The sequence below is a fragment of the Dreissena polymorpha genome, chromosome 1 (genome assembly GCF_020536995.1).
Source record: "Dreissena polymorpha isolate Duluth1 chromosome 1, UMN_Dpol_1.0, whole genome shotgun sequence".
In the NCBI taxonomy this organism is placed as follows: domain Eukaryota; kingdom Metazoa; phylum Mollusca; class Bivalvia; order Myida; family Dreissenidae; genus Dreissena; species Dreissena polymorpha.
In genome coordinates this window covers 165,356,562-165,369,509 of record NC_068355.1, presented here as the reverse complement: position 1 = coordinate 165,369,509, position 12,948 = coordinate 165,356,562, and the positions used below count along the sequence as shown (strand labels likewise).

General features: G+C 37.1%; 1 protein-coding gene across 3 annotated transcripts in view; it reads left to right on the top strand.

The window, feature by feature from the left end:
- The window catches only part of LOC127859456 (TBC1 domain family member 22B-like), a 44,741-nt gene that overhangs the window by 8,319 nt on the left and 23,474 nt on the right, over positions 1-12,948 (top strand). For all 3 annotated transcript variants that reach the window (XM_052396855.1, XM_052396862.1, XM_052396848.1), the window contains exons 2-5: positions 6,896-6,946; positions 9,569-9,789; positions 10,249-10,431; positions 12,024-12,094. In XM_052396855.1, coding sequence (XP_052252815.1) covers positions 6,896-6,946; positions 9,569-9,789; positions 10,249-10,431; positions 12,024-12,094 — 526 coding nt within the window. The remainder of the gene's footprint in view (positions 1-6,895; positions 6,947-9,568; positions 9,790-10,248; positions 10,432-12,023; positions 12,095-12,948) is intronic.

The following is a 12,948-nucleotide window of genomic DNA, read 5'->3' as shown; positions in this document are numbered from 1 at the left end:
TGTCTTTTGGGGAGAAATGCTCGAATATAAATCTTAATTAAAAAAACAGAGAGCAGCAGGGTTTTACATTAATGTCAAATTTTACGGGTCCCTCGGACTCTAGTTAATAATTTTCAGGTGTCCTGTCAATACAAATGGGGGTCCCAATAAATATGCTGGCTGTGTCAAAGTCAATTAGTTTAAAGTATAGTAATCCAGGGGTCGACAATTTTTGTTCAGCAACTTGCCCTGCAGGGTGAGTAGCTAAGAATTTTCACTTGTCCTGCTGAAATATGTACTTGCCCTGCAATTTATTGAAAAAAATGCAATAAATCAGTAACTAATATGTTTTATTGGGATTTTCTATTGGTTATCATGTAGAACTGCTAACTCATGAACTTCAATAAAGTTAATAAACTGTTTTAACACACTTTTAACTTGTTTGTTTTTCATTTTGTTGTCATGGTCACAATCATTATTATTTCACTTTAGGAGCATTGGAGAGTCCGAAAGGCATTTTGTTAAACTCGAACAAGCCTCTGTGTGTACAAAAGACAGTTTTCTCTTTGTCATTTTCGTCCATTTAAACTTGCCAATAGCCACTCTTTAAATCTAAAGATGTGAATAATTTAGACGAATTGGTTAGCAGTATTAAAAGACCGTATACTGTACTGTATACAGGGGTTTTTCAGCACTGTCTGCGCCTCCGGAAAACGGAGGCATTTCCAGGGCAAACGGACCCGATCCCAAACCGAAATAGTAAAAAAATCCCAATTTCCAAAAAAAAAATGTGTTTTTTTTTTTTTTAGAAAGAAGTGTCTTTTGACTTATGATTATTAGATTAATAATGTTCCAACTCGTCCAGCTGATGTGTATCGTATCAAAAAGCACTGTTGTGGTTGAGCGAGGATTCAGCACCATGAACCTGCTGTGCTCCCCATTACGCAGCACATTCACACAAACCAAACTTACTCATCTGATGCTTACCTGCATTTGAGGTCTAAACCTGAATGACAAAACATTGGAGGAGCTGTGTGATGCTTTCAAAAACAGAAAGCAGAGAAAAATTATGCTGTAACTTGTGTGACTAACCAGTGTTTGTTTTGGTCAAAAATATCTGCTTTAAGTTTTTGACTGTACAGTTCTTATCTCAGAATGTAACTGTAATTGAAAAACAAAATTGCAGTACTTGAATAAAAGTTGAACATGCCCAATATCGCATATGTTTATATAAAGAAGACAAAATAACAAATGAAAACAAATTATTTGTTAAACCACTGACTTATTTAAGCATGATATATTCACAATGTTTTCCCAAAATGAGCCGTTTCATCAAAGCAAAAATTCCCAAACAGGACAATTTTGTCGATAAAAAATTCCCAATTTGGTCAGACTCCTTTTCCCAAAATAGGCAGAAAAACACCTGGTATAGGATACATTCACAGAACATACCTGTAATGGCGCGTAATGGGAACAGGACTAATTTTAGCTCAGTGTGCAATAAGCAACATCCGGTTAATTTTTTATCGCCGATAAAACGTTGTTTTGTTTGGTAAAGATATGTTAAAATTTGAAATTGTAATCTTTTTGGCAAGAAATGCCACTCGCCCTGCCCTGCAGGACAAGCGCTGTCGAATTATTCACTCGTTCGGAGCCGATTTCTACCCATAATTATGAGCGGGCGAGAGTGGATTTGTCGATCCCTGTAAACCATTATTTACGTAAACAAAAGCCGAGATTTAACACACACCTATACAATTTAAGATTGTATTTATTTTGATGCTTTGCTCATGTCGGTCGGTCGGTCCGTCCGTCCGTCCACCAGGTAGTTGTCATACGATAACTCAAGAACGCTTGATCATGACTTGCAGATGACCCCTATTGATTTTGAGGTCACTAGGTCAAAGGTCAAGGTCACGGTGACCCGAAATAGTAAAATGGTTTCCGGATGATAACTCAAGAACGCATACGCCTAGGATCATAAAACTTCATGGGTAGATTGATCATGACTCGCAGATGACCCCTATTGACTTTTAGGTCACTAGGTCAAAGGTCAAGGTCACGGTGACCTGAAATAGTAAAATGATTTTCGGATGATAACTCAAGAACGCATATGCCTGGGATCATAAAACTTCATAGGTAGATTGATCATGATTTGCAGATGACCCCTATTGATTTTGAGGTCACAAGGTCAAAGGTCAAGGTCACGGTGACCCGAAATAGCAAAATGATTTTCGGATGATAACTCAAGAACGCTTTTGCCTAGGATCATGACACTTCATAGGTACATTGATCGTGACTTGCAGATGACCCTTATTGATTTTCAGGTCACTAGGTCAAAGGTCAAGGTCACAGTGACAAAAGTCGTATTCACACAATGGCTGCCAGTACAATGGACAGCCCATATGGGGGGGATGCATGTTTTACAAACAGCCCTTGTTTATAGTTTAATCTTGCTTGCCAGATAATATTAATAAGCTATCGTAACCTCAGTAAGCTTTTCTTTCAAAGCGACATAAATTATAGCTCACATTTACTCAATGTAATCTCAATTCAGGACTTTGCACCTAGCAACAGCAGGTGCCCGTTAATACCGTTGGTCGATAAATCAACAAGCGAGACAACTCATACATCCTTCTAGATAATAACGTACTGCAGTTGTCTTTCAGAGTTTCTTGTTTATATTACAAGAACCACTACGTTAAAATGATTGTGCGTCCCATGGGACGCAAATTAACTTATATGACGGGTCCTGACTGGCATTTTACACATTTCCATGAGCTGTTGGCATGATGAAACTTGTATAAATATTATTATTCTGAGAGCACACCATATCACGTAAGTAGTTTTAATGTGCTCATTATGGATATATTTATGACCATTTTGTGTTTATTTAGACCAGAAAATGATTTATGTGGCTCATATTACCCATGATAAAAGCCTTTATTATTTGCAACTCCCAGCGTTCCGAAGGGTAAATAGCTGGGAGTCGGAATATTGAAACTATCATAATATTTATAACATTAACATGTAAAGAATCTTATTAGATTGTTTACACAAGTCTGGTATTGGTGTAGCCTTTAACTTCTATATTTATACCCCCATTACTGGTAATGGGGGCTATATAGGAGTCACTTTGTCGGTCTGTCCCGAAATTTCATCCGATCTTCACCAAACTTGGTCACAAGTTGTATCTAGATGATGTCTAGGTCAAGTTTGAATAAACATGCCAGGTCAAAAACTAGGTCACGCGGTCACTTAGTGTGTTTTAAACCGAAAGTTTGTCCGCACCATAACTATGTCATTTATCGTTAGATTTTAAAATGACTTGGTATGTTTGTTCACCATCATGGGACGGTGTGTCGTGTGAAAAAAGTATGTTGATATCTCCAAGGTCAAGGTCACACTTGGGTTCAAAGGTCAAATGCTTGTCCGGGCCATAACTTTGTCATTTATTGTGAGATTTTAAAATCTTTTGGCAAATTTGTTCACCATCAGTGGATGGTGTGTCGCGCGAAAGAATTACGTTGATATCTCCAAGGTCGAGGTCGCACTTCGAGTTCAACGATCATAAATTAGCTTGTCCAGGCCATAACTATGTCATTTATTGTAAAATTTAAAAATCATTTGGCACATTTGTTCACCATAATTGGACGGTGTGTTGCGCGAAAGAATTATGTCGATATCTCCAAGGTCAAGGTCACACTTAAAGTTCAAAGGTCAAAACTGGCCATAAATGAGCATGTTCAGGCAATAACAATGTCGTTAATTGTGAAATTTCAAAATCATTTGGCACATTTGTTCACCATCATTTGACGGTGTGTCGCGCGAAAGAATTACGTTGATATCTCCAGGGTCAAGGTCACACTTTGAGTTCAAAGGTCATAAATGGCCATAAATGAGCTTGTCCAGGCTATAACTATGTCGTTCGTTGTGAGATTTTAACACCCTTTGGCACATTTGTTCACCATCATTGGACGGTGTGTCGCTTGAAAGAATTTTGTGATATATCCAAAGTCAAGGTGACAATTTTAGTTCAAAGGTAAAAAATGGCCATAAATGAGCTTGTCTGGGCCATAACTAATTAATTTTTTAATCATTTGGTTCTTTTGTTCACCATCATTAGACGGTGTGTCACGCAGAAGAATTACATAGATATCTCCAAGGTCAAGGTCACACTTTTAGTTCAAAGGTAAAAAATGGCATTTCATTATCTTGTCTGGACCATAACTATGTCATTCATTTTGAGATTTTAAAATGACTGTACATTAATTTTGTTCAGTCATTGGACAGAGTGTAATGGGAAAGAATTCATGAGTTCAAAGGTCAAAATGGCTGTAAATAATAATTGCATAATAATTCTTAAAAATTGCCATAAATTACATTCTCTTGTTTTGTGTAGACAGCATGCAAAAATAGTCTGTGTCAATGCGGCACATGGGGGTATACGTCACGTCTGTTGCATTCTCATGCAATACCACAATTAATTAAAGTGAGTTTAGTTATTATAAAACAATGCAATAAGTTTGTGCTTATACTTTTGTGTGATTCATTCATTTTCCATAATTATGATATCTTTAATCATTGAAATTCTTTACAGCATCTTCTTTAATACTTAGATACATTTTCCGGTTATTGTTGATAACATATATAACACATTAATGATTTCTTTAGCCTATTGTATTCCTCAACTCATTCTATACTTCAGCCTTATCTTTAGTCAACCCCTGTCAGTAATAGCCGTATCTACCCCTAGATAATCAGTGCCCTGTTTAGCTATGAAAGCTTGACAGATGTTGATTGTAAGTGGTGTGAACTAGGATAGGGTACTTAGTAGGTATTGTTTTGTTATTATACCCCCGAAGGAGGGCATATTGCGATCGGACTGTCTGTCTGTCACACTTTGCGTTTACGTTTCGAAAAATGCTCATAACTTCTATGTCGCTTCAGATAGCAATTTCATATTTGGCATGCATGTGTATATGGACAAGGCCTTTCCATACGCACACAAATTTTGAACCCTGTGACCTTGATCTTGAACTTAGGGTCAGTGTTTAGGTTTCGAAATCTGCATTAAGGTTTCGAAAAAAGCTCATAACTTCTATCGAGCATTTTTAGGGGGCATAAGTCATCCTATGGTGACAGCTCTTGTTTTGTTGACTGATAATGATTATATATATGTTTGAAATTTAATTATATTATTGCCAATTAAGAAAATGAATATGGAAGCAAACTCTCGCATAACATATAATATGAAAAAAATATAATTGGATTATATTCCAAAATAACATATCAAATACCATTATTATTAAAAATTCACATTTTACAAAAATAAAGACTGTTTTTACAACTATAAACAATAGTGTTAAATTGTTTTAAAATAATATAAAATTTATAAAAGACATGTAAACAATCATAAGATATTGTTTATAATAAAATAAACATCAATAGATTGTAAGCACGTTCATGTTTCAATTGCAACTAATTTTATGTAATAAAACAAACAAACAAACAAAAGCTAAGAACATCTAAATATGCTTATATTAAAGAACTTTATAAAATTAAATTGAATAGGAATATTTATCCTGATTAAAAAACACACTAGTTACCAGCACTTGAAATGAATTTATGTTTTTTTTTTATTTTCACATGTTTTTACCAGAAATAAATTAGCAATATTAATATCAAGATTCAGAAAGTATTTGTAACAAGAGTTGTCATGGAAAACTGGCTGCAAAAAAACTACAAAAACAATTTGTGTCTTGTTCTGATAAAACTGGGGTTAATTCATGTGCGTAAAGTGTCATCCCAGATTAGCCTGTGCAGTCCAAACAGGCTAATCAGGGACGACACTTTCCGTCTAAACTTGATTTTCGGTAAGGAGGGACTTCTTTGAAACTAAAAATACCATAAAAGCGGAAAGTGTCGTCCCTGATTAGCGTGTGTGGACTGCACCGGCAAATCTGGGACGACACTTTACGCACAAGCATTAAGCCCAGTTTTCTCAGAACAAGACACATTTATACAGAATTATTTTCAAGTTATTAGGCATTCAGAGCTACATCCATGTTGTGGTATATTTACGATGCTAGGAGTTCACAATGTAGATTATTGAACTCGTATATACAACACAAGGACTGAATGGCTTAACAGGTAGATGTCCAAACACGCTATATTCAGAGTTGCTAGTTATTATCACAGTCTTAAAATGTATAAGGCTTTTCTGTAGTAATTTTTTCAGACACAGTGAAAGGGTTTTAAAGCTGAGTTATATATTAAATCATAATGTACACTTCTGGAAGTTTAAAGCTATTAAACCATAGAACTTTCTGTCATCATCTTTATTTGTCTTCTATTTATTAAAGAAAATTCTCATACACCACTGTCTGAGCCATAACATTGCCTAGAAGACAATAGCAAAATGTTAAATGAGTTGTTCGACAATTGTCGGACTCTGAGATAAAATAATATGCTCAATATAAGGAACTTTTTATGATGTGCAAATCAGTATGTATATTTACCATAGACCATTAGCAAAGTCAACTCTGATGTGTCAATAGAATGAATAGCTCAATGTACCAATACTTAGAATGAGGACAATTGTCCAACAATCTTGTTTTAAGTAAAAAAGTCTACAGCAGTTATTATTGGTATGTTGTTGTTATATGAGTTGTGTTCTGAGAAAACTGGGCATAATGCATGTGCGTAAAGTGTCATCCAAGACGACATTTTCTAACTAATCTTGATTTTCTGTAAGGAGCGACTTCCTTGAAACTAAAAATACAATAAAAGTGGAAAGTGTCGTCCCTGATTAGCCTGTGCGGACTGCACAGGCTAATCTGGGATGACACTTTATGTAGATGCATTATGCCCAGTTTTCTCAGAACTTGGCTTATTTATTAACTTTCTATTTCAGTGGTAAGCCAGTGTATGGAGCTCAACATCCTCCCATTCAGAAACCATTGAGGTACAGTAGAGATTGCACTTTGTTTCAACCCATTCATGATTGACTTGGGGACCATACCATGATGAACATAATTTTTAAGTATATAAAAATAGGGAAAAAATGCTTCAAAATGTCTATTCTACATTAAAAATCTCTTTCCTACACACTGAGGGAAAAGGCTACTTTTTGCAATTAAGAACATAACATAATGATGGCTCAAAAAGAATGTCTCATAATATTTTCAGCCCTCTCTGATGTTATTATATTAATCATCTCCATTGATGCTGCTCTAATATCTTCTGATTGGATCTGTCAACATTGCATAAGAGTTTACATTCCAATAACCTTTCAGTAACCAAATTGTCACCTTCAAAAGTCTTTGGTATACTTTTTTGTGCGCTTGGAAAGGATACATGCCAAACATCTTTACATTTAACAGAACATGACTTCTTATGCGATGTTTTAAAATCTTAAAGGGAAAATATTATCGAGCAAACATCTGGACTAAACTTCAATGGGATGAGCCAGAGCTTCCTCTGCCATCTGCAATTGTTGCCAAATGCGAAAGATTTAGAAAAGTGGCAATAAAACCTTTTAATTTGTAAAAACAAGTGGCGAAATAAGGATTTTCAGTTATTTCTTGGTAAACAAATGGCATCAGTGAGTCAAACTTAAAACAAGTGCCTGTGTGTGCTAATCTCTTATTTAAATGTATACTCTGCGTAAATTCAGAAGATTTAGCCAGTCATCCCATAGCTATTCCCCTTGGTGGAGCCATAAGGTAGAAATGAATATATTATCCAATCAGAATGCAACATTTGCCATGCATGAAAAGCATGCTAGTTAGGCTGTATTTCCCATGTGCTAAAATTAAACATAACATCATAATGGAAACATTTTACAAAGCTAATAGGTTTGCTGGGTCTTATGCTACCGGTATGTATCCAAGTGTTCAGTATCAACACTTCATAATTCATTTGCAATTAACAAGTCAGGGTATTATAATTCAGGACTCTAGGAATTAAGTTCAGTTGAACACATACATGTGAACCAATCTGGAGTGCCTGTGATGCATATTTTGTGCATGACCTTTTTTATGCAATAAATCATCACTTTTTATCCCCACACTTTTTGAAAAGCGTGGGGGTATTGTGGTTATCTCCGCCATCCGTCTGTCCATCCATCTGTCCTGGCCACTATCTCCTCCTACACTATAAGCACAAGAACCTTGAAACTTACACACATGGTAGCTATGAGCATATGTGCGACCCTGCACTATTTGGAATTTTGATCTGACCCCTGGGTCAAAAGTTATGGGGGTTGGGGTGGGGCCGGGTCAGAGATTTTCACTCCCCGCCCACATAGGCCACACCCACCCAAAATTGCCTTTTGCTATAATTTCTTCATTTCTACACCGATTCACTTTTAATTGATACTGAACTTCTCTTATGACAATACAGTCAATCTCAATTATGCATGGCCCCATTACCAACCCTGGGGCGCCCCGCACACATAGGCCACACCCACCCAAAATTGCCTTTTACAATAACTTTTTCATTTCTACACTGATTCACTTCTAATTGATACTGAACTTCACTTCTAATTGATACTGAACTTCTCTTATGACAATACGGTCAATCTCAACTATGCATGGCCCCATTACCAACCCTGGGGCGCCCCTGGGTCAAACATGCAGCGTGGGGATACGCGTCGGCCTCTGCCGTGCCATTTCTAGTTCAATCTAAATTTAAATGACTCATTAATTGTTTGTTATGATTAAATCGGAACAGCGCACATCGCGTTACCTGGTTGGGCACATTCAATTGGAAAAACCCTGTCCCATAATTCTCATCACACTTCACTTGGGAAAAATGGCATCCAATTGTGTTTACTGTATAAAATCTTTAAAAAACATTCAGCATGATGCATCAATATATTCAAGAATTATTTTATTGAATTTGTATTTATGAAGGGTATCGGGTGTATATATATTTATTCTACATAAGCAGTATGTGTCCATTTTTTGATACGCCATCATACGGTAGTTTATATGCATGTTTTGGTAAATGACGCGATGACAACACATCATGGAAATATATGAGCATTGACAATTTTTATAAACGCAGTCCATTATAATAACACAGGTTTGTGGCTTAAATTGAAGTAAATGCAATGAATGTTTATTGTATCATGAGTACATAATTAAACTGGACTTTTCATTAAGGACTAGTGTAATATGGGATTTTAATAATAAAACAAAAAATATATGCAATGTATAGGCATTGAAGATCATATTTAAGAATGGCTATAAAAATAGATCTTATTTTTTCAAAGTGGCATTAATAAAATTTTAACCTATGGAGAGCCCTTTGACCTCTTATGACATACAATTAAGCCTCAATCTGTAAAAAATTGGGCTTTATTCATGTGCGTAACCTTTTGTTCCTGATTAGCCAGTGCAGTTTGCGGTCTAGATTTTTGGCTAAGAAGAGACTTCCTTTTAACAAAAAATTCCATAAAAGTTTTAAGTGTTGTCCTTGACTAGCCTGTGCAGACTGCACAGGCTAATCTATAACAACACCTTACGCACATGCATTAAGACCATTTTTCACTGAATAAGGCTTAAAACATTGTTCTTTCCAGTGTGGCGGGTGTAAAGAAGGATGAGAAGGCCCGTGGTCTGCGCACTGACTCATTCCAGGACTTCCAGAAACAGACGCAGGACGCTTGGGACAGCGGGGATGATGACCTCATGATCGACATGGCCAACATACGCCTGTCCATGAAGGACATACAGCAGACAGCCCGCCAGGTGCTGGATAACCACAGCCAGCAGACCAGGAACTCTAACATGAAATTCCAGGGTAGGAAGTATTCATTTTGTGATCAATAATATGAGCCTTGTTCTGAGAAAAATGGGCTTTATGCATGTGCGTAAAGTGTCGTCCCAGATTAGCCTGTGCAGTCTGCTCAGGCAAATCAGGGACGACACTTTCTGCCTAAACTTAAATTTTTGGTAAGGTGGAACTTCCTTGAAACTAAAATTACCATAAAAGCGGAAAGTGTCGTCCCTGATTAGCCTGTGCAGACTTGAATTTGCATAAATAAAAAAGACATGGCATGGAAGACATGCGATATGCTGGTTAGTACTTATTGTAATGATAAGATGATTTAAAACTGATCATTTCTGATCAATTAAGCTGTGTATAAAATGGATTAAACAAAATAAGATATTATTTAGGTAAATGGCTACATTTTCTTATTCCATGTTTCACCCAAGGTGTGCTCATATTATTTAATCAATTATTCCCTGTTTCATCCAGGGTCAGCCCCTGTGTCAGGTGGGCCCCACAAGGCAGGGCCAGGTGTCGGAGTACGACTGAACAACACCTGGCAGCCACCCAAACCCAGCGCTATCCGCTACATCCAGGACACGGCTGTGGACAAGGAGGCAACGAAACTGGAGAAGATCAGGGCACTGCTCGCCGGACCCAACACCAGTATGGGTATGTAGACTAGTGGGATGTAACCTAGTCATTAGTTTAAGGTAACCTAGACATGGGTGCAATATGACCTAGTCATGTGATAAGGGCATTGCTGGCCGGACCCAACACCATATGGGTAAGTAGTGCAAGTAACCTAGTCATTAGTGCAATGTAACCTATTCATGTGAATAGGCCACTGCTGGCTGGACCAAATAACAGTATTGGTATGTTGTGTGATGTAACCTGGTCATAAGTGCAATGCAACCTAGTCATGAGTGCAATGTGACCTAGTCATGAGTGAAATGTAACATAGTCATGTGATTAGCTGGCTGGCTGCTGGCTGGACCAAATACCAGTTTGGGTTAGCAGTGTGATGTAACCTGGTCATGTTAGCCTTCTCAAGAGGCTTAATCTCTCATTGTTTGGCACTAGTGACATTGTGTGGTACCAGCCTAGCAAGTGTTAGGTAGAGCATTCCATACCCAATACTTGTGCTTCTCTGGAAACATATTTGAGTATGAAATAAATATGACCCTTGGGGCTTAATGCATATGCTTTAAGTGTCATCCTGGATTGGCCTGTGCAATCTGCACATGCTAATCAGCGACAACACTTTAATGGTATATTTCCTTTAAAGGCAATCTATTCTTAGCAAAAATCCAGTTTAAGCAGAAAGTGTTGTCCCTGATCAGCCAGCCCAGACTGCACTTGCTATTTTGGGACATCACTTTAGGCACATGCATTAAGCCTGGTTTTCCAATGTTGTCCCTGATGAGCCAGCCCAGACTGCACTGGCGTCTTTGGGACATCACTTTACACACATGCATTAAGCCTGGCTTTCCTAGAGGGATTCTTATTTGTTATGCTCCCCCTAAATTTTTGGGGGGAGCATGTAGTCGCCGCTTTGTCTGTCTGTGCGTGTGTCCGTCCGTCTGTGCACAATTTTTGTCCGGGCTATTTCTCAGCAACTAATGACCGGAATTCAATTAAACTTTATGGGAAGCTTCACTATCAAGAGGAGATGACGATTGTGCATATTATCAGCAGGTTCTGGTCAGATGATTTTTCACAGAGTTATGGCCCTTTGAAATTTTCTATAAACTGTACATATAGTGCAATTCTTGTCCGGGCTATTTCTCCCCAACTACTGACTTGAATTCAATGAAGCTTTATGGGAAGCTTAACTAGGAGATGCGCATGTTATTTGTGGGTTCTGGTTAGATGATTTATTTAGAGAGTTATGGCCCTTTGAAATTTTTAAGTTGCTAAACCATCCATCATATTATTTTGTCCAAAGTTATGCCCCTCAAGACGTTTCCTTTTATCTGAATATATAGTGCAATATTGTGACAAAAAAAACTTTGGGGAGCATCACCCGTCTCCGACGGTTTCTTGTTTTATTAAATTGCGCATGAAGGTTTTCTTTTTATCAGTAAGTGTAGAAAGAGTGTTAATATAACCACCTTGCCTTTCCAATGTCAAAAACTATATGTGATGTAAGTTCTACATCTTCAATCCATGATTTGTTTATCCATAGGGAGAAATCTTCACAAATAATATCACTTCTAACAAGTTTTTGTTGATAATTGAATCATGTTGTATTTGTTTTACAGTTGAACTTCAAAAGCTCAGCTGGTCTGGTTTGCCAAAAAGTGCACGTCCAACGTGCTGGAAAATACTATCGGTAAGTCAGTTAGCCAGTTTGTCAGTGGAGCATGCAAAGTTTACATATAATTTTATTATACTTCTGCAAGTAAAGTGTTGGTACAGTTATTTCTAGAAAACTAAAAGAATTCTAACTTGCTACAAAAAATTTAGAATTATTTCCCTTTGTTTATTTTGGTATGAACGTTTTTTTCACAGCATATCTTGAAAACAATAGATCTCATCTCACCTATTGCCCTTAAGTACATGGTTACATCTTGAATGGAGCTAGTATGTTGCTCTATAGCTTGAAATGGGATAGATAGATTTAAAGAATGAGAATTACATTGAATAAGAGCCATAACTCATGCTTTCATAAGTTTGCAGAAATACCGGTAGAGGAGTAATCAATGTTGAGATATGAAGCTTGCATGACGGGAAAATAGTTTTTAAAACTTAACTGCCCATGCAGGACAGTGACTGTTCTAGTTTAAACATTTTTTGGCCATATCTGCCTAGTTGACATTGTTTTTTAAAACAGGCCTTAAAGACAGGCCTCAAAGATTTATACTTTGAAATAAGGTTTCTACATTCCGACTTCTCCAAATTAGTATATGCACATTAGCAATTCACTTTATTTGATATCAGGCTTGCTTTTTAGCTCACCTTATTGCTCAGGTGAGCTTTTGTGACCGGTCTTTGTCCGTCGTATGTCCGACCATCCATCCGTCCGTTAACATTTGCTCGTAAACACTCTAGAGGCCACATTTCTTGTCCCATCTTCATGAAACTTGGTCAGAAGCTTTGTCCCAATGAAATCTCGGCTGAGTTCGAAACTGGGTTGTGCCGGGTATAAAACTAGGTCACTAGGTCAAAAAAAAGAAAAACCTTGTA